The 21070-nt window shown below is 38.4% G+C and overlaps 3 protein-coding genes and 1 pseudogene across 12 annotated transcripts; all 4 read left to right on the forward strand.

Moving 5' to 3' along the window:
- Window positions 1-294: 294 nt before the first annotated feature.
- LOC112172540 (G-type lectin S-receptor-like serine/threonine-protein kinase SD2-5) lies at window positions 295-3973 on the forward strand. The gene has a single exon (XM_024309931.2). It carries the CDS (start codon window positions 1341-1343, stop codon window positions 3768-3770), a length of 2430 nt encoding a protein of 809 aa, XP_024165699.1. The 5' UTR covers window positions 295-1340; the 3' UTR covers window positions 3771-3973.
- A 1671-nt stretch (window positions 3974-5644) lies between these two features.
- On the forward strand, window positions 5645-7011 carry LOC112174776 (annotated as a pseudogene).
- A 153-nt stretch (window positions 7012-7164) lies between these two features.
- On the forward strand, window positions 7165-10075 carry LOC112172770 (putative L-ascorbate peroxidase 6). Of its 7 annotated transcripts, none has more exons than XM_040507586.1 (10): window positions 7165-7403; window positions 7466-7598; window positions 7705-7832; window positions 7918-7988; window positions 8115-8157; window positions 8290-8386; window positions 8569-8652; window positions 8802-8920; window positions 9004-9066; window positions 9716-10075. In XM_040507586.1, the coding sequence occupies exons 1-9, from the start codon at window positions 7238-7240 to the stop codon at window positions 9015-9017; spliced, it is 855 nt and encodes a 284-aa protein (XP_040363520.1). In that variant the 5' UTR covers window positions 7165-7237; the 3' UTR covers window positions 9018-9066; window positions 9716-10075. The 7 variants fall into 7 exon arrangements, with proteins under 7 accessions (XP_040363520.1, XP_040363519.1, XP_040363518.1 ...); XM_040507585.1 differs by having other exon boundaries at window positions 9636-9772; XM_040507584.1 differs by having other exon boundaries at window positions 7166-7403; window positions 9000-9066.
- A 6130-nt stretch (window positions 10076-16205) lies between these two features.
- LOC112172135 (protein WVD2-like 5) lies at window positions 16206-20438 on the forward strand. Of its 4 annotated transcripts, none has more exons than XM_024309329.2 (9): window positions 16206-16567; window positions 17141-17411; window positions 17501-17746; window positions 17871-17914; window positions 18107-18178; window positions 18294-18393; window positions 18507-18578; window positions 18652-18762; window positions 19521-20438. In XM_024309329.2, exons 2-9 carry the CDS (start codon window positions 17154-17156, stop codon window positions 20007-20009), a joined length of 1392 nt encoding a protein of 463 aa, XP_024165097.1. In that variant the 5' UTR covers window positions 16206-16567; window positions 17141-17153; the 3' UTR covers window positions 20010-20438. The 4 variants fall into 4 exon arrangements, with proteins under 4 accessions (XP_024165097.1, XP_024165098.1, XP_024165099.1 ...); XM_024309330.2 differs by having other exon boundaries at window positions 17874-17914; XM_024309331.2 differs by having other exon boundaries at window positions 17501-17731.
- Window positions 20439-21070: the final 632 nt, after the last annotated feature.

The raw sequence follows: 21070 nt of genomic DNA on the forward strand, positions 1-21070 counted from the left end.
CTCAACCACTGAATTATACATACTCCCTGTGGCTAGTTTACTAACAGCTTGAACATGACCCATAACAAATAAGCCAAACTTCCTTTACTTAGGAGCATATGAACGACGCAAAAAGTTCTTAAAAGCAAACGTACCTTCTAGTACACTTCAAAGACCCCTAGAATAGGGTCGGTGAATAGTCCTAAAACTGACCCAAAGAAAATAGAGGCGCTGTTTTACAATTCAAATTCTACCCCAACTGAAACCAAATGAGGTTTAAGCAATTGCAGCTGACTAGCTGAGTGTGTGAATGAAAAGAAGGCGGCTTTCAGAGAGATTGAAATGGGACATTGAAAAAAGATTTAAATATCAATTTCCCATTGGATCTGTCAATGAACAACAAGACCACCTCTTTTGACAGTTTCTTTAAAAACAAACGCACACAGCCCACACCTCAGATCTGTCAAAATTGTGACACAAAAAACAGATTGAGCAAAAAGCCAGAGCCACCCATGACGCAAAACCACTTGCTTATTAAGCCTCAGCTTCTTAAAGTGCGGAGGTGAGAGCTACCTCACTCTCTCTTTCTCTTCGGGTTTGTTTGTCATAATCTTCTTGTATATCAGACGCTACTGCCCTGTTCCTGATTCTCTTCACATCAAAATCTTTGTTTCTCTGCAACATGCTTCCATTTCATGGCTAACCCATTTCTTATAACGGTTGGTTTTCCTCTTTTCTGGCCTAAATTTTGGTTCTTTATCATCCGTTGACGTTGTTCTACTTTTTATCACATTTTTAAGTTCACACCTCAATTGGGTTTTCGTCAATTTTGGTGTTGCTAAAAGTTCCGAATATAGAGAGTTGCAGACTTGCAGCCACCGAGCTTGGTATTCAACGCAATGATGTTAAGGATTTAAAGGTGGTTGGCAGATAGCAAAAGTTAAATCCATGTGTTAAACAGTTGAAACTCTTTCTCTATTTCACATATTTGTTCTCATCTTGATTCTAAGCGGGTCAAAGTTATCTTATTTTCATCTCTGTCAATCATTTCTCTTCTTCTCTCTTTGAATTCAGCTTCATCTCTCTTCTTCTGTGCTTCCTTTTGGTAATGGACTTTTTTCTTCTAGAAACTATGGGATTCTGTTTATAGTGGAAATTGGGTAGATTCAGTTTCTGAACCTTGATCCTGTGATTAGCTAGCTACACCATTTTTTTTTCTTTGTCTTTTTTCACACCCTCCTTTTCTTTGTATCCCTTTTTCTGGTGTGAAGAATTCTAGTCTATTCTTTGGTTGGCTCTGTTGTCTTCTTCAATCTTTTATTTTGCAAAATCTTAGCTGAATACTGGTTCTTAGAGTAGCAATGGGAGGTTGGAATCTCATTCATTTCATAGGCTTCATATTGTTGTCTGTTCTCCTCTTATCGGAGACCTGCCTGGCTAGTGTTAGAAATTTTGGGAAAATTAGTCCGGGGTTTCGAGGGGCTCAGATGAATTGGATTGACAATGATGGGCTGTTTCTCTTGTCTAATCAATCCGATTTTGCTTTTGGCTTCGTCACCACTCCTCAAGATGTCACTTTGTTCCTGCTTTGTGTTGTCCACATGGACGGCAGGAATAGAGTATGGACTGCAAACAGGGGTTCCCCAGTTTCTAATTCTGATAAATTTGTGTTTGATGATAAGGGTAGTGTGTCGTTGCAAAAAGGTGGAAGTGTGGTTTGGTCTATAGATACTGGTGGCAAATCAGTTTCTGCAATGGAATTGCAGGACTCTGGAAATTTGGTTTTGCTTGGGGATGACAATGGAGTAGTTTGGCAGAGTTTTAGTCATCCAACTGATACTCTATTATGGAACCAGGAGTTTCAGGAAGGAATGAAACTTCAAAGCGAACCAAGCTCCAACAATGTGACCTATATTCTAGAAATCAAGTCCGGCGACTTGATTCTCTCTGCAGGTTTCCAAACACCACAGCCTTATTGGTCCATGGGGAAGGAAAGCCGTAGAACAATCAACAAAGATAGTGGGGCAGTCACTTCAGCTTCTATCAGTGCAAATTCATGGAAGTTCTATGATAGTTCTAAAGTGCTACTATGGCAATTTATTTTCTCATCCAATGTTGATGCTAATGCCACATGGATTGCAGTTTTGGGAAATGATGGGTTTATTTCTTTTTCCAATCTTCAGAACGGAGATTCAAATGGTCCTTCAACAACGAAAATACCAGGGGACTCATGCAGCACCCCCGAACCTTGTGATGCATATTTTGAATGTTTCAGCAACAACAAGTGCCAGTGCCCTTCAGGTCTCAGCTCCCATGCGAATTGCAAGTCGGGGATTGTCACCTCATGTTCAAAGGGTTCTACAACGCTTACAAGTGCTGGTGATGGGCTTTATTATTTTGCATTGGGATTTGTTTCACCCTCTTCAAGAACTGACATGGAAGGTTGCAAAAGCTCCTGCCTTGGTAATTGTTCATGTGTTGCTCTGTTCTATCAAAACAGTACAAGAAGTTGTTATATGTTTGACAGGATAGGTAGCTTCCAAGATTCCGACAAGGACTTTGTTGCTTATGTTAAAGTGTTGAGTGATGGAGGCAGTGGGGGCAGCGGAAGCAAGAAACACTTCCCTTATATTGCGATCATTGCTGTTTCGACAGTAGTTGTTATCTGTGGCCTACTCTTTGCAGGATACCGATACTACCAGAGGAAGAGAGATGCACCACCATCTCCTGAAGATGCTTCAGAAGAGGACAATTTCCTGGAAAATTTGACTGGGATGCCAATCCGTTTCAGTTACAGGGATCTTCAAACTGCAACTAACAACTTCTCAAAGAAGCTTGGGCAAGGAGGTTTTGGCTCGGTTTACGAAGGGGTTCTCCCAGATGGAACTCGACTTGCTGTGAAGAAGTTGGAAGGCATCGGTCAGGGAAAGAAAGAGTTTCGAGCTGAAGTTAGCATCATCGGCAGTATCCATCACCTGCACTTGGTCCGGCTCCGGGGCTTCTGTGCAGAAGGGAGCTATCGACTTCTTGCTTACGAGTACATGGCAAATGGATCCCTGGACAAATGGATATTCAGGAAAAAAGATGAAGAGTTCCTATTGGATTGGGAGACAAGATTCAACATAGCAGTGGGTACTGCCAAAGGACTAGCTTATCTCCATGAAGATTGTGATTCAAAGATTATTCACTGCGACATAAAGCCTGAAAACGTGCTCCTCGACGACAATTACCATGCCAAAGTCTCAGATTTCGGTTTGGCAAAGCTGATGACCCGGGAGCAGAGCCATGTCTTCACAACAATGCGAGGAACTCGAGGGTACCTTGCCCCAGAGTGGATCACAAACTACGCTATTTCGGAGAAAAGTGACGTGTACAGTTACGGAATGCTGCTGCTGGAGATCATTGGTGGAAGAAAGAACTATGACCCATCAGAAACCTCTGGAAAATCGCATTTTCCATCGTATGCCTTCAAGATGTTGGAAGAAGGGAAACTCAAGGACATCTTCGACCCCAAGGTGAATATAGATGACGTTGACGAGAGGGTGTCTACTGCGGTTATGGTAGCATTGTGGTGTATACAGGAAGACATGACTTTGAGGCCAGCAATGACGAAGGTTGTCCAAATGCTTGAAGGCATCTGCTCCGTTCCTCAGCCTCCAACATCCTCAACAATGGGGTCACGCCTTCACTTGAGTTTCTTCAAATCAATGAGTGAAGGGGGGACTTCCTCAGGTCCATCGGACTGCAACAGCGGTGCCCTTTCTGCAGTGCGCCTTTCCGGGCCAAGATAACATTTGCTGAATATGGGAGTGACAGTTGGTTCTTGAGCATTCATGGATGACTAAGCTTAAATGCTTAATGTGTATACAAAATCTTTTCTCCCATATATCGTGTATATTTCCTTGATTACTTATAGTTTGTAACATGTAGCCTCTACTATTTGAGCTAAATCATTCTGCTTGTTCTGTAAATAATGAGTGTCGATTGTAGTTGAGTTTTGCAGAGTAGAGAAAATTGTAAGAGATCTAGCAGATCTTTCAGTGTTACAAAAGCATAAAATGGAAGGATAGATGTGCAATTTTTAGAACCCTATACAACAACCACAGACAAATTGGAATGATTATAATCTCTCTAATGATTCAGATGTGATTTGCAATTTGGATACTTTACAAAAGATTTCACTAATGGGCCTGCACCACCATCGCCGCCGCGTCTTCAGGTAAAACCTTAAACCCTGTTCCTTAATGCACCAAATGTTTAATGTCGCAGGTAAAGATCACATCTTTGGTAGGAAGGGACAGGAATTTCTCGAATTTAGGGGCCCCTCATTGAATTTGAGTCAACACCCCGGTTGACGGGTATTGGCATGACCGCCACTAATGCAGAACTTATAATATACTCTCAACGCAGAATATATAAGGTCTCGTTTTCCTCTTCTCCGTCTTTAATTCCAGTTGTTTCTCATCATCAATTGAGATTGGTAAGCCTCTTGATTTACCCATCTCAACTCGGTTTTTGTCAAATTTGGGGTTTTTATTTATTTATTTTTAATTCCCAAGTATAGACTTCTCGATCCCACTACTATCACTGAACTTGGCATAGCTGTCTTCTTATAGAAATTTTGGGTATTTTGCTGTATTCAAAGCATTGAAGTATCATGGATAGTTAAATCCATCTGTGATTTCTCCTGTTCACATTTATTTGTTCTGATCTTGATCCTTACATTTCTTACTGGTGAAGTAGGGAAACTTCTTTTCTTTTCCATCAACTAGTCATTTATGTTCTGCTCCTGTATGCTACAACACCTTTTCTCTTGATTCAGCTTAGTTTGTCTTTTCTTACACTTCCCCTCCTGTATTGTCATTTTGAATAAATTTGGGATTATGCTTGCAGTGGAGATGTGTTAGATTCAGTTTCTGAACCTAGATGATTGGGTACCTATTCAAAGGTTCAAACACTTGAAGAAGTCAAGTGCTTATTATTTTCACATCGTCCTTCGCTTTATGGTCCTTAATTTCTAGTGGAAGTCTCTTTTGTAATCTTTGAGTCTCAAAATATTAGCTAAACACTGGTTGTTATAGTTGCCATGGGAGGTTGGAACTTCATTCATTTCACAGGCTTCATACTTGTGTATGTTCTCCTTTTGTCTGAAACCTGCCTGGCTAGTGTTCGATATTTTGGGAAAATTAGTCCCGGGTTTCAAGGAGCTCGGCAGGAGGATTGGATTGATAATGATGGGTTGTTACTCAGCTGAATTTGGTTTTGGCTTCTACCCTACTCCCCAGGATGTCACATTGTTTCTGCTAGTTGTGATTCACATGAACACTTATGCAGTAGTCTGGGCTGCAAATAGGGGTTCCCCAGTTTCAAATACTGATAAGTTTGTGTTTGATGACAAGGGTAGTGTGTCTTTGCAAAAAAGTGGAAGTGTGGTTTGGTCTATAGATACTGGTGGCAAAACAGTTACTGCAATGGAATTGCGGGACTCAGGAAATTTGGTTTTGCTTGGTGATGACAATGGAGTAGTTTGGCAGAGTTTTAGTCATCCAACTAATACCCTAGCTGTTATGGAACCAGGATTTTCAAGAAGGAATGAAACTTGTGAGCGATCCAAGCTCCAACAACGTGAGCTATATTCTCGAAATCAAGTTTGGTGACATGATTCTTTCTTCAGGTTTCCAAACACCACAGCCTTATTGGTCTGTTTGACAGGATAGGTAGCTTCGAGAAGGGCTCTGGGTTTGCTCCTTACGTTAAGGTCCTGAGCAATGGAGCTGGCTGCAGTGGGGGAAGTCGAAGCAGAAGCAAGAAATGGTTCTCTTACATTATGATAGTAGCTATTTCAATAACACCTGTTATCTGTACGCGGCTTACTTTATGTGGGATACAATCACTACATGAAGAGAAACTCACCAGGATCTCTTGAAGCAACTTCAGAAGAGAATAGTATCTACGAAAATATGGCTGGTATGCCCGTCCGTTTCAGTTACAAGAATCTACAAACTGCAACGAATAACTTCTCAAAGAAGCTTGGGCAAGGAGGTTTTGGATCAGTTTATGAAGGAGTTCTTCCAGATGGAACCCAACTGGCTGTGAAGAAGTTGGAAGGAATTGGTCTGAAGTAACCACCATTGGTAGTATCCATCATTTTCACTTGGTCCGGCTCAAAGGATTCTGTGCAGAAGGAAGCCACCGACGTCTTGCTTATGAATACATGGCAAATGGTTCCCTGGATAAATGGATTTTCAAGAAAACAAATGAAGAATGCTTATTGGATTGGGAGACAAGATTTAGTACAGCATTGGGTACAGCAAAAGGACTAGCTTATCTCCATGAAGGATGTGATTCAAAGATTATTCACTGTGACATAAAGCCTCAAAACGTGCTCCTTGACAATAATTACCATGCCAAAGTCTCAAGACTTTGGTTTGGCAAAGCTAATGACCAAGGAGCAGCTAGAGCCATGTTTTCACAACACTTGGAGGAACTCGGGGTTACCTTGCACCGGAGTGGATCACAAACCGTGCTATATCGGAGAAGAGTGATGTGTATAGCTATGGAATGCTGTTGCTAGAGATTATCGGTGGGGAGAAAGAACTATGACCAATCAGAAAGTTCTGAAAAATCTCAATTTCCATCATATGCCTTCAAGATGCTAAAAGAAGGCAAAATGAAGGACATTGTTGACTCCAAGCTGAAGATAACCGCGATTATTGTTGCATTGTGGCGTATACAGCAAGACATGTGTTTGAGGCCATCAATGATTGTCCAAATTCCTCAGCAATGATTTCTTCAACAATGACTTCCTCAGGACCAACGTGCTGCTACACTGGTGCCTATTTTTCTGCAGAGAACCTTTCTGGACCAAGATAAACATTTGCTGTGAACATGAGAAGAGAATTTCTTGAAGCCATTGACGGCATTACTGAAGTGCATGCATTTTCATTTCCCAAATTTCATTTTTATTTGATCACTCAAATTATGTAACACTATCTGATAAAAAAAAAAACGTATGCAACACAATTTCTTTGATGTGATTTTGACCGAAAATTCTACGGTGCTCTATAGAATTTAAATTCTACGCATTCTAACGTCTGCGGAGTTTTAATTTGTCACACCAGAGAAGGACATATGTAATCTGCTAGTGTATAATAGAGCCCCTGCACTCGATGGCATGTGATTAGGGCCCCCTGCAACTAAAACAGTAAAACCTCTTAAAATTTGAAGCTCCCATTTGATTCCTAACCGTCCGTTAAAGATGGCATCATCATCAACTACCTCCACCGCCGTCTCCCTCCTCTGCTCCGCAACCTCTTCCTCCAGATTTCCATTCAGTACAACTCTTCCCGCCAAATCCTCATCAACGCTCTATTTTCGCGCCAACTCTCTCCCCGCCACCCATGCAGCTTCTTCTTCTTCTTCAGGTAACAGCAAATCAAACCCTAACGAAACTGGATTGGTTACTTAGAAAATGAAAAGGAAATAGTATTCGTATTCAATTTTACAGGTAAAGATGAGATTTTGGGGAGAAGAGGACTGGTGTTCACACTCACAGCCACACTGCCACTGCTTCTTCCTTTCTCGGAATCCATGGAGGCCTTCACAGCCAAGGCGGTGGAGTGAGTCAAACAAAATGCCCTATACCCCCAATCTTAAAATTTTCATTCTTTCGGAATTTTAATATGTGTGAGGTAATTATTTGGTTTTGCTTGTGGAATTTGAAAGGCCAGATACAAGTATATATGAGGTTATGAAGGAAGAGATTAGGAAAGTTGTGTCTAAGGGCAAAGCTGCTGGTGTGCTTCGTTTTGTATTTCATGATGCAGGGACCTTTCAATTGGATGACAATTCGGGTAAATTATCCGTGTTTCTTTCAAATTAGGCTCTGTTATCTTGGTTTATAACCTTATGCATTTTGATTTACTATTGGTATGGCAGGTGGGATGAATGGTTCAGTCATATATGAACTCGATAGACCCGAAAATAAAGGTCTTAAAACTCCTTTTAAGGCATGCATCTCTAGCACTGTCTCCGTTCTCAAGTTCCTGTTTTGTTAGAGTTCAATAGTGAGTAAATTTAATTTTTTATATGATGTACTACCGGCTAACTCCCGGGTGGATTAAATTATTGGTTAGATTTTAGAGATAGCAAAGACTGAGGTGGATGCAGTACAACCAGGTCTGTATCTTCTGATATACAGTTAGACAGGGTTTTTGTATTTTTTTTTTTTTTTCTTAAAAAGACATGGTTTTTGTATTAATGGATGATTTGGTACTCTGCTAACATTCTGTGGATGTTTCCGATGATTAGTATCGTGGGCAGACATGATTGCTGTGGCTGGAGCTGAAGCAGTTTCGGTATGTGGAGGTCCGACTATCCCAGTTGCATTGGGCAGACTAGACTCAAAGTAAGCTAACAAAGAAAGCAACCTCATGATTGAGTATAAACCATTCAATTGCCTAGTATGGGTAGGATACTTGACATTAAAAATAGACTTAAGAGAACTTTAAGTCTTGTGTATCTGCAGCATTAATGTGTTTCGAATTCACTGCTGTTGCTGAGACATATGACTCTCTCATCATTTTCCAGGGAGCCTGATCCTGAAGGAAAACTTCCTGAAGAAACTCTTGATGCATATGGTCTAAAGCAAAGCTTTCGAGCAAAAGGCTTATCGTGAGTTCATATATGTTGAAGATTCCTTTTTCCAATTTGGATGTTCTAGATTTAAAGTTGTTAACCAGATTTAAAGCAAAGTTCTAGATCTCTTTCACTTTAGTTGGTATAGGTTTAAAGTAAACCATGATTGTGTCTTCTGTTTGCAGAACTCAAGAACTTGTTGCTCTGTCAGGTGCCCATACTCTGGGAAATAAAGGTTTTGGAAGCCCGACTGTTTTTGACAATTCATACTTCAAAGTTCTTCTTGAGGAATCTGTGTCCTCAGGTAAATAGTAAGATGGATAAAAGATTTTTTCTTTCTTTTTCCCCTTCATTGTTTGATTACTTGTACACTATGCATGCAGGTAGTATGTCAAGCATGACTGGACTTCCTTCAGATCGCGCACTTCCCAAGGATGATGAATGCTTAAGGTCTATTTCCTCTCAAAAAACTTTAAGATATGTGTTTTAAGCAATTGAGCTAGTAAAATCAGTTACTCAAACAAGAATCAGTAATTCCCCTCTGCCAAGATTTAAGGTAAGAGCCATTGTCTTATAAAAATCTAATTTGGTGGAACAATCAATCCACAAATTCTTCGAAGTAGCTGAAAATTTGAAACTAGTGTGATCTCACAAATTGCAATAAAAGATTCTTTCAAAAATTAATGGTTTATATCTGTACCCAATTATTCTAAAAAAAAATAAAAAAATAATATCTGTACCCAATAATCTGGATATGGAATGAACAATATTTTGTCACAGTGAGTTGATGCTACTGTGAAGAAGGCTTTAGCTTGTACAGTGCCTTATACTCACCAATTTTATGAATGACCATCTACATTCTTTCTTTTCTTATTTTCACCAGAAGAAAGATGAATATACATGCGCTGTATACCCATCAACTAAGACTACAAATAGTTAGCTGTATTAGCATGTTATGTTTATGAATATTTTCTCTTCTTCCGCATATCCAACTAAAGAAAAGCTCTTTTCATGAACAGATGGATAAAAAAGTATGCTGACAATGAGAACAGTTTCTTTGAAGATTTTCAAAATGCTTACATCAAGTTGGTCAATTCAGGAGCAAGGTGGAAGAGCTTGTGAATATTTGCAGCAGCAGATCATGTTTTTGATTGGGCCTGCAGCCTGCTCCATGCAGAAATGAAAACAGTAAAGAGTTGAAGAAGTATACCAAATGCGCAACCATAGCCTCCTATAAACAGTTCAAAGTGAAAGCAGGCTCAGGGTTGGTTGGGCTTGAGGTAGACTGGACACTTGAATAGGTACGTGCCCAAAGTTAGGTAAATCCTCAATATAGATGATTAGCTGCGAACATTAATCATATGTTTAGCGGAAAGAGTGGAAGGTCTGATGACCCAGACAAGACTTTATCTTATATAATCATTATTATCCATCAAATGATTCAGGTTCTTATGCGTAATTGATCAGTAATTGTTTACTTGCTTTGGGCGCTTTTAAGTGGACAAAAGAATGAACTTTTGGACTAGACCTAATACTTACTATGTGGGGAACTGTTAAGGTAATTATAGCTATAATCCTACATGTAGAAATGATGCTGTATCGTAAGTCTTTGGGTGTATAATTCAATCTCAGAAAGGTGACCCATCAAATAGTTACATACTTGACTATTACTCTACTGGTGGGGTGATTCGCAGCTGGTGTGCATTGAAATTTGCGTTGATTTCTAAACCCTTCTGAATTAGGTTCAATTTCACTAAAGAGTCTAGATTTGGAAGCCGCTAAATTCAATACTCCGGAGCCAGTAACCCATAAGTCAGCTTATTCTGTAGGTTACATCGCAGAGAAAGATTTCATTACGTAGGATGGATGAAAGGTGAAGCAATTGGACCTCTGGATGGGTTTGAAAGAAACCAAAAGAAAAAGACTTGAAAGAAGTGTACCCAGTAATATATTCAGTGACGTTCTGAGCCAACAATATAGGTCCAAAGGTATAGTTGTCTCCTGGTGGGTCAAGCAACCCTTATTGTATATCTATATGACTATATATATGTATAGTGTGAGAATCTTCTCATCTAATGGTCCATCTAGACCACTAACAAAGCGGGATTTAATTTTAAAGTGTGGTTCAGATTGATAAACTAAAATTATAAGATGCCAAATATCCATCAATTAAGAACAGTATGTGGTCTTTACTTAAAATGGGAACAGTATCATTAACATCTTGTTAATATACATAGCTAAAAGAAGGATTAGATGCTCGATAGGCCTTTCAACCCCACATTGTTCCTTCAATTTATTTTGTAATTTGACCATTTCTTGTGTCTTTGTGGCCGAGGGTTCTCTCTGGTCGGAAATGGGAATCATAGAGCAGCATGTGCCAAGGAAATAAGATTGAAAAATTGATAGAATTTTTTTTTAATACATAGAACCAAAAATAATTTCTTTTTCTTAATACCCTAAAATTTCTTAAACCCGCTTCACAACCCCAAACTCGAAATTGGGACCTATTGCCGAACACTTCATTCTTTAAGAAACAAGAAACTCTAGGGAAATTCTAGTGTAGTGGTGGGTATTTCATACCCACATTTACAAAAGTGAGAACAAATTTTATTGTCAAAGTTGTAATTTGAGTCCTACTTTGTGTAATCTTAGTTCAAATAATGGTAATTACACCTCTTACGACATTTTACAAGTTTTTGAACAAATTCGTTGTCAATGTTGTAATCTTAGTTCTAATAATGGTAATTACATCTTACAACATTTTTACAAGTTTTTGAACAAATTCGTTGTTAATGTTGTAATTTTTGTTTAACTATATGTAAATAGTGTAAATGAATATGGTAACTTTTGTTCTCAATGTTGTAATTTTAGTTCAAATACTTGTAAATTTTTGTTCAAATAGTTGTAAATGAGGGTATCTCATACCCACCAGTACACTAGCTTGTCTCGAAACTCTAAACAAGTAGCTGAGTAGATACCATGATGGAATTCGAATAATAACGAAATAATAATTAGAAAACTGCTATATTAAATTATTAATAAGAAAACTGTTAGAATGCACTCAAGAGTTTACAAATCTGATTGTGACAATTTAAGCAACAGACCATGCATGTTAGATATATAGGTATATAAAAAGATGATACATCATTATTCATCCCCCCGCAAGTCTTAGTTCTTTCCCTGTTCAAGACCTACCTAGCTAAGGACAGTTCTGAGGGGTCCCCGCACTGAATTGTCTGGATTTCCGTACTGTAGTGTAGTCTGTATATATATGTAGAGTTTTTAATGGTTCAGTTCAGTGTATTTTTCTCCAACTAGAATAATAAGACACAACCCTTATCCTTCAATTCTTTACTTAAACACTTTGTTCAATCTTATAGATTAGTTTCCCTAAATTCAATTTCCATCACATGCATGCATGTCTGCAATCAACTTAGCTTTAAGCAAAGCATACAATTATTAGAAATATACATGGTTTATTTTGCTTGGCTTTCACTAAACTATGTCTGTATGAATTAGGGTTCATTTTCTTTCAAATAATGCAATATAGTTCTTGACTACATCTCTTGGAAGCCTAGAGGGGATCAAACCCTTTCAGGCCACTGGAAATAACAGTTAGAGATTGACTTCAACTTAGTTTGCTTGTAAGTTAAAGTTCCAAATCTCTATCAGTTTTTTGTTTACAATTATTTTTGGCCTATTTATATATTGTTGGGAGTGATTAAACGTAAAAGGAGGAAAATGAAAGAGAACAAGAAATAGTTGGGCCACGTCACCTCAGTGGCTCAGTCGAGTAGTATTCTTAAAGTCAGCATGATATTTTCTTTCTGTTTTGTCTATGATAGAAGATAAGTTTCAGTGCATACATATGTGTTTCAGTCTTTTCCGTCACATTCCAATGGAAAATGGAAAAGTTTTCTTTAATGTAAATGATGAAAAGTTTATTAATTCTCACACGAAACCATAGATATCCACGAAAGAAGAAGAATTATTCTCTTTGGTTTTATGGGTGTCTGTACACAACTCCTGGCCGGAAAAGAAAGAGGGTGATGAAAATCCAACACCTTGTAGCCAAGACATAGATTTATGGTGAAGTAGTCCATTTGTCAAACATTATCGTTATATTACCTCTATGGCGATGTGCCGATGTTGCGCCTGTTAGGGTTTAGTTAACAATACACAAAGCTCAAGTTATTATCAAATGTGTCAATATTGAATATTGTATATTAAGTTTACAGTCTTTCACGCGCACCTTTATTTCGAAGACCGAAACGATTCGAATGCAGGACCTCTCTTCTGCAAGTCTGCAACCAAGGTTTTGAAGTGGTATACATTAGCACATTACATAACCATTGGGCCCTTAGGGTTTAGGAAACATTACGCAAAGCTTAAGTTACTATTAAATGTGTCAACATTGTATATCAAGTTTTTTTAAGTACGTACAATCCCATTCCGGGAACCGAAAAGATTCAAACATAGGATATCCCTCCTGCAAGTCTGCAAACAAGACTATGATGTCATATAAGTTACACATCAATTGGACTCCAAAAACTTAATCTAGCACCTGTTAATAAGAAATTTACGAACAATATGCAGTAGAAGTATTAATCAGTTCACGGTGTAGATGGTTCTCTTTCTGATAATAGTTACTGAAGGATGCCATGAGACACCTTCTTCGATCTTGTTGACTGAAAAACACTTGGCAAAATGTATGCAATATTGGGAAGACAGAGGAGGAGATAATCACACGATAGTTAGAGAGTATTCTATGACTGATCGATGACCTCTATGCAGAGCCCATAAGGATTTATTAAGACTAGAGAGTAGGACACAGAGTACACGTGCAAATGATATAGAATGTCTTGGAGAGTTATAGACTTACAGGCACAAGGGAGCATACTTATGTCACCTCCCACGCACCTATGCTTCCTTGTGTCCCTCACCCTTTTCCAGGCCATATATATAACAGGATGAGGACATTTGAATTAGAATGAGATGTAGTTTCAATAACATTTAATTTTCATGACTCGAAATAATGTTACATCGTTTCATCTCAGACGGATGAATTTAAGAATAGACAGTTCCGATTAATAAAGAATATATTTCATTATATAAAAATGACCTATAATTGATCTATTTCACACCGGGCAATATGTTATTTCAAGTAATAAAATGTATTAAATTATATGCATGTGATCCATGCTTGTCGATAAGATTATTGAACATTTCAACCGATCATCAAATCTTCTTTTTTACCCTAACGGACGTCAAAGATAGTGAAACCAGATTAAATTTGCATAAAAGTGTTCCATGGTTTCAGGGCAACTTGCCTTGAAAGGTAATTATATAATTTGATAATTAAGCAAAGCAACGTCTCTCTCAATAATTAAACACTGGCTAAATCAAATCTCTGTTCCTTAAACTATGATTTAAGTACATTCAAAGCACAGCCATGAAAAAAGAGTTTCATCAGCCAGGATGCTTTGTTAAAGAAATGGCATGGGGAAATGGTTACTTGGAGAGAGAACAGATCAGTGACAACTTTATAAATGAGAAAATGAGTTTAGCACGAACCCTGCATTTGTAGGAGCACCTTACTAACTCGAAAGTTTAAAGAGTGTGCAGTGGCGGATTCAGAAAAATTTCTCACATAGGGCAAGACTATTAAGTAATAAGATCATTTTTCTTTTTTGAAGCAAAAAATTCTTAACTTTTAACTGATGTCAATTAAATTATCTCAAACGTGTTTGTTCTTGTTTTTTCTTCTTCTTTTTGAAATTGAGATTTAGACCCAACAAGTGTAAATAAGTAGGAGCTACACGAAAACTGAAAATAGAATAGTGAAACTAGAATTAATACATCTACTTTAAATTGAATTTAAAAAAAAAAATTTCATGAAATGATTAGAGGAGGCGTACTGTTGATAAAAGAGGCGTGTAGTAGAGTTTGTGCTCTAGAGAAACTCTTAAGCTTTTAAATAAAAAAAGAATAAAAAATAAACATCTTATCTCAAATAAAATTTAAAGAAAGAACAGATAGAGGTATATATTATGCCAATATGCCACTATCAATACTGTGTCGTTTTGATAAGTTCAATTAAAGACCAGGAATCAAGAGCAGTATCTCGTCATCTTCAACCTCTTGCCTCTCTTTCATAAAATTTTTTCTATAAAACAATCAAAGCACAAAAGCTTCCATGGCTTGGTGAAAGAATCAAGGTTGGGCAGCTGCCAAACCTCGCCACCCCCTTGATCCGCCTCTGAGAGTGTGTTTAGCGTGACTTCACTCAATTAAGTTCACCGCACTAGGCTGAATAAATATCTCTTACCGACCAATCATTTTTAATCTTCTACTTAGTTATGACTAATGAGCTCATCCTACTATAGGTACTCCACCATTCCGAGCAAATCGGAGTGGCTCCATTTACACAATTAACTAAGAATCTAAGATATGTCATACGTGAACGTTGTTTATAAATAATCCAAATTTATTTAACTCTCGGACAAGAAAACGTTCATATTTCTTGAGAATCTTTACATATAGATATGGATCCTCTCACCTGGACCTTAATTATAAACCTGCGTTTGCATGTGCATGCCTTCATAACTGAATCTAAACGTACAGAGAGAGAGAGAGCTAAATGTTCAGTTGGAATCGGACGGTGGCACGAAAAGAACGGTGTCGATTGCAGGTCTTTACAAACACCCGACAAGTCAGCTCCATTGGTCGGTTTGTCACGACCTCTTCTTCTTCTTAAGTTTCACACTCAAATCGCCGTCGCTTCCACCGTCTGTTACCGTCGCCTGTAAAAGTCTTCTTTCATGAAAACTGGCTTTAATTTGTTATATTTCTCTTTCCTTATCCTTTGCTGTTGATCTGTTCTAATCAAAACTAGCTAAAGAGAAAAATAGACAAGAGCACAATCGATCGAGACTGCTAAGCTTGCATTGTGTTTTCAAAACTCATTCGGACACGTTATAAGATTCCTGATCGATTTGGACGCGCCAGATTTAAAATAAGAGATTTAATTACAATTACATATCTTAATTTTTTGCATCACATTTTTTTTTCTTCTGAAGTAAGTCAGAATTTCATTGAACTAGTGATTTGAATCACTTAAAAAGGCATCTCGGATAAAATTGAGAGCATACAAAAGCCACGAATAGGACAACTCATAATTTAAAGCCGTCTGAGCAAGAATGTGAGTTACAATGTTTGCTTGACGGTTTACATGTGCTAAAATGTTAGGATAAAAAATAGATGAGATAAACCTTTTATGGTAACAACAAAAGAACCAGTAATAAGAACAAGAACAAGAAAGAAATAGAACAAGCAGAGAGGAACTCTAACGATCGTACGATATATAGTATGAATTTTTAATTTTTGAGGATAAGAATAACTAAAAAAATGGAAGAATTCAAATTCTTCAAATTCTTCTAGAAGGAAACTAAAGAAAGAAATACAGAAAAAATATACGGTGAGGAGTGGTTGGTAGAAGTGGTGGTTACTTAACCGTGTGTACCGGGTAAAACCGTAGATTCTCCGTGAGTATAAAAATACGTAAGAGAAAAGGGAGAGTGACCCGAGTGACCTGCCTGACCTGGATTTGGATTTAAAATCCAATCGTATAAAACACAGCCTTCATCTTTCTGTCTCTCTCTCTGTGAGCCCAGCGTTCATAAATTTTCCCCATTTCATAATTCATTCATACTTGCTCACAGTTTCAAATTTCAAAAATTATTCCGAATTTTTTCCCCTTAAAAAAAAAAAAGAGAAAACAAAAATTATTAGGAAAAGGAAAAACCCAGCGCTCGTCCCGCTTTTGAATCCGAAAAGATCCTCCCTTTTTTCGGGTTCGGATCCTCCGATCCGCCTCCGCCGTCGCCACTGTCTCGCCGCGACTCTCAGATCCTTCAAGGCATGGACTTCTGACTGCCGCACGCTTAACGAGGTGAGTAGAAAGTTGGGCGAATTTGTTTCTCGGTGCCACTTGGATTCGGTGCTGAGAAAATGAGGCCCAAATGTGATGGAATTGTTGAATCTAGGGGTTTGCTATTGTTTTCGCCTTGAAATGAGGTTTAGATTTTCGATTTTTAGTGTTGGATTGGTGGAGAACGGATCGCTGAGTGTTTTTACTGATTGTTTGATGCATGTTTGGGTTAGATCAATGTGAAATGACTGGTTTTTGTGGCTGGAAATGTGCTTTTGGTTTCTGGTGGATGTGGATTTTATTGTGTTTTTCGGTTTTTTGATTTTGAATCTTGGTGTATTTTGAGAAAGAAAGGATATTCGTTTTGATTCTGTTGCTTTGTGATGAATTCTGATTGAAGTGATTTCGAAATTCCGTGCTAGTTTGATTCAGTGATGAGAGTAAAATTAATTAATTTGATTTCGCAAATCTTAAATTCATGTTCCAAGTTTTGTTTGCAACTCTTCTTTTATGGTTGACAGTTTGATAAAGATTTGTATTTATGCCCTATCTTTTATGTTGCTGATACTTTGCTGTTTATTTTTTATTTTGTAGTTTCGTGTGTGTCATGGATTCGGATAATTTGGAAGCCGCCTATGGGCTTCAGGTTGCTCTTGAAAATGGTGGTCATGGGCAACTTAGTGTTGGTCCAGACGGCATTAATGGGAGTGCCGGTGAAACTACTCTTACCGAGACTGCAGCACCGAATGGGAGAATTGAAAATGTGGTGAACTCGGATGATGGTGTGTCTTATAATTCATCTGCTGGAGAAGTCAAAGAGGAATCCAGTGTCAACTCTGCAAGCAATGGTTTGACTATTGCTAAGGTAGGAACTGCTGGATTTTGGCTGGTGGTGTTTAGACTTTTAGTAATTTTATAAAATTATGTCTGATTGCAATTCCACCTGTGTTGCAGGAAAGGGGACCGAAAGTTTCTGTTCAGTCAAAGCAATCCAGAGTGCAGAAGGGTCAAGGTAAGAGTAAGATTGAGAAGCCCCCTAGTCCCAAGAGCGCCTTGCCAATTCGGATGAAGAAAAGCAAAGATGGAAATGATGCAGAGGCTACAGCTACTGTTTCCAATGGTTCAGCAGGTCCAAATTCACTCGCCAAGCAGCCTAACAAGAGTAGATCATTGAATGGCCAACAGGTTCAGTTATCCAATGTAAATATTAATAGTTATACTTGGTTCCTTTCTTTTGTAGCTTGCCCTGTCTTTGTAACACTTCTACTTTGTTTGATTTTGATAACTGATTTCTGATTATTGCATCTAACTATATCTTATTCAGCAGCAACCTAAACAATCTGAGGCACCATCGACTGAAGGCCTCGTGTGAGTAGCGCTTGTGCTTATGGTTTATTTTCTTGTGCTTCGTTATGCCTTTATGGTTTTATATCTCTTAAGGTTCAGTTTCCTGTCTCCTTAGTCCTTGGTGGCCGCCTCGAGTGGAGGTTTCTATATCTGGTAGTATCTATATTGAATTGTCCAATAAGCTAATTGTTCAATGTGATTTAACTTCTACAGGGAGGAGACAAATCTGAAGCCGCTAAACAAAGGCTCCTATAATAAGGCTGATGCAGACTCCCAATCTTCTTTGTATCCTTATCAATCTGAAGCCATTTGTTGTCATTGTACTCTCATGGTGTTCCTACATTATTTTGTTTATAGAGTCACACTGTTATTTTATCATGTTTCCTTAACCGCTTCATAGAAGTCCCACGGAAGGAGATATGAAAGCACCTAGGGTGGGTACACTGCCAAAGTATGGTTTCAGCTTTAAGTGTGATGAAAGAGCTGAGAAAAGAAGAGAGGTTGGTTTGTGTTTTGCATCTTTCTGATCTCTTATATAGTGTTCTCCAGCATTATTTCTATTAAAAATGTTTCCTACATCACGATTTTATGCTTACAATTATCCTGCCAACAGTTCTACACCAAACTTGAGGAAAAGATACATGCAAAGGAGATGGAGAAGAATAATTTGCAAGCCAAGTCTAAGGTAATAATTAATTTAAGATCATTTAACCTGTGTGTTCAACCCGTTATTCTGAAAGTTTTCCATTCTTTTGCAGGAAACTCTAGAAGCTGAGATTAAGATGCTCAGGAAGAAGCTGACTTTTAAAGCAACTCCAATGCCAAGCTTTTATCAGGAGCCTCCGCCTCCTAAGGTGGAGCTAAAGAAGGTATATTTTTTTTCTTTTGGAAGTCAAAATGCATAAGGCATTTTCTTGTATGATTCCCAGTCCCTCTGGTAAACTTGGTTTGGTGGCAATAATTTCAAACATTCATTGTGTAATCAGATAGATGAGTGGAGCATGCAACAAATTATTGAGAAACTTCTGAATGGTGATTAGTTTATGAATTTATAATGCTAGTGTATTCTTAGGTTCTGTTCTCTAAACGTAAGCAAATATGTCTCCATTGTTACTGCAGTGGCCCTGTCCTTGTTTGGGCTCATGTTATTGTCATAGATCATGGTAGTCTTAGGCCCACTGAAATAGATGGTCCCTTGTACTCGTGCATTTATTTAGGCTTTTTAAGCATTTGTAACTGTTGACAGTTGTTTCCTTAGTAGCTGTCTAGCTGATTTGGTGGTCATAGGTCATGTTGCCCATTCTTCGTTGCATGCTGTAAGAAGTACATATACAGAAATGGGTTCCTAATTAAATTTTTACCTAGCTATAAAAACTAGGTCTCTGTTGAACTACTTGATAAATGTAAAGGGGTTATTTAGATTTATAGTTCATATTTATTTCTGCGCTGGTTTCTGTAATGTGTTACCAAATGCCTAACGCTGGTTAAAACTGGCATGTCATCATGATTGTATGTAACTGCTATTCAGCAGCATTAACCCTTCAGTTATTTGTACTGTTATTTTGATAGATATGAAAATTTTGGCGAATCTTAATTTAGTATAAATGTCTTTTTGCAATGGGTGCAGTTACCAACAACAAGAGCCAAGTCTCCCAAGCTCGGCCGCAGGAAGAGCTTACCTCAAGCAGATTCTGGAGGAAACAGTAATACCAAGAGTCAATCTGGCAGGCTTAGTCTGGGTGAGAAACTTCCTCAAAACTCTGCCAAAGGACCTTCTCCTGTGCATCCAAAGAAGCCACAAAGAAAGTCTCTTCCTAGACTTCCATCTGAGAAGACCACTTTATCTAATGTGAAGAGTGTGCGGAAGGTTGCTTCTAAGGCAACAAACGAGGAAAAGGCTGCCGCGTTGCCCAATGCAACAAGTGAAGGTGGACCTCACACCCAAGAGCAGGAGGCAGTTCCCAGAGCTGAGATAACTGAACCCTACAGCCAAGAGCCGGAAGCAGTTCCCAGGGCTGCAATAAGTGAGGAGCAGTCCCATTCAGATGATGAGACAGTTAATGAAGAGGAACATCATCCCACCTTGGTTCAAGAGCCTATAGCGCTGGAGAATTGAGCAAAAAGTATGGACATAAGTGGATGCGCAATGAGAAATCTCAAAAGACTCCATTTATGAAAATAAGAAAGGTATTTAGACCCAAATCATTAGACGAAGAAGGCATGAAGAATTTTGGATTATGGTTTGTGATGTCTGTCTTGTCTGTAGTCAGCAGCATGGTTGTTTTGTGTGCTTGCTTTCAGAGGTTGCTGGTCTTGTCACTGGGATTCTACATTCCAGTTTGCAGCACTGTATGTAACTATTTTTCAGGTTGTTTTCTAATTTATATGTTTAAGCATGCATTAGTTGCCAGATAATTAGAAATATTTGGGAAAATTTTGAAAACCTCCGCTAGATAGTTCGTGCTTGGAAGTATATCATGTTTAAGCTCTTCTGTTGTTGAACAATTGGGAATTGTGAATCAATCAAGGCTGATTTTGTGCTGTACATCATGTTTAGGCTTCCCACGCCTTGAACTGTTTGCTTTCTTTATGTCAATATTGTGCGCATTGGAAGCCCAATAAATCATGAGAAAACTGTGGTTTGTCCAATTTGCGAGAAACTGTGGTGTCTGCTATTTTCAGTTGTTTTCGTTTGAGTCGGGACAAATTTAACAATGTATCCGTATGTGATTCAAAATGAAGAGCATGAAGGTGGTAAGTGTCGTAGTTGGATTACTGTATGTCCACCGCCAACTGTGTTTGGAGTCACAACCGTCGTTAACTACCGAGTATTTGCTAACCGCTAACCTCCTTAATGAAGTCACTTTCGAGCAAGGCAAATCCAAACATCCCCTTTCTACTGCTTCTCCAACCACAACCGGTCATAACAGTGATACAGAGACAAGGACCATCCTTACCTCGTGTTAATGAGGAGGATGGAAATGGGTCGGGTCATTATATGGTAATCCAATCAATTTTGATGATCAGACCTTGCTTCAATTTTTTGTTGGTGAATTCTTGACAATCGAGTCATTGGCAAAGATCAATTTCAGAGCTCGGAATAAATTGTCAACAACGGTTATTTTCCAATTTAATAAAAGCTCACATTCATCGGCAAAGGTTATTTTCCAATCTGAT

This window comes from Rosa chinensis, chromosome 6 (assembly GCF_002994745.2).
Source record: "Rosa chinensis cultivar Old Blush chromosome 6, RchiOBHm-V2, whole genome shotgun sequence".
Taxonomy (NCBI): domain Eukaryota; kingdom Viridiplantae; phylum Streptophyta; class Magnoliopsida; order Rosales; family Rosaceae; genus Rosa; species Rosa chinensis.

Coding starts and splice junctions, on each gene's coding strand:
- LOC112172540 (XM_024309931.2), top strand. CDS start 1,341: ATGGGAGGTTGGAATCTCATTCATTTCATAGGCTTCATATTGTTGTCT.
- LOC112172135 (XM_024309329.2), top strand. CDS start 17,154: ATGGATTCGGATAATTTGGAAGCCGCCTATGGGCTTCAGGTTGCTCTT. Junction 17,747..17,870: donor AACAGGTTCAGTTATCCAAT/GTAAATATTAAT, acceptor TATCTTATTCAG/CAGCAACCTAAACAATCTGA. Junction 18,763..19,520: donor CTAAGGTGGAGCTAAAGAAG/GTATATTTTTTT, acceptor CAATGGGTGCAG/TTACCAACAACAAGAGCCAA.
- LOC112172770 (XM_024310244.2), top strand. CDS start 7,238: ATGGCATCATCATCAACTACCTCCACCGCCGTCTCCCTCCTCTGCTCC. Junction 7,833..7,917: donor TCAATTGGATGACAATTCGG/GTAAATTATCCG, acceptor TTGGTATGGCAG/GTGGGATGAATGGTTCAGTC. Junction 8,387..8,568: donor TTGGGCAGACTAGACTCAAA/GTAAGCTAACAA, acceptor ATCATTTTCCAG/GGAGCCTGATCCTGAAGGAA.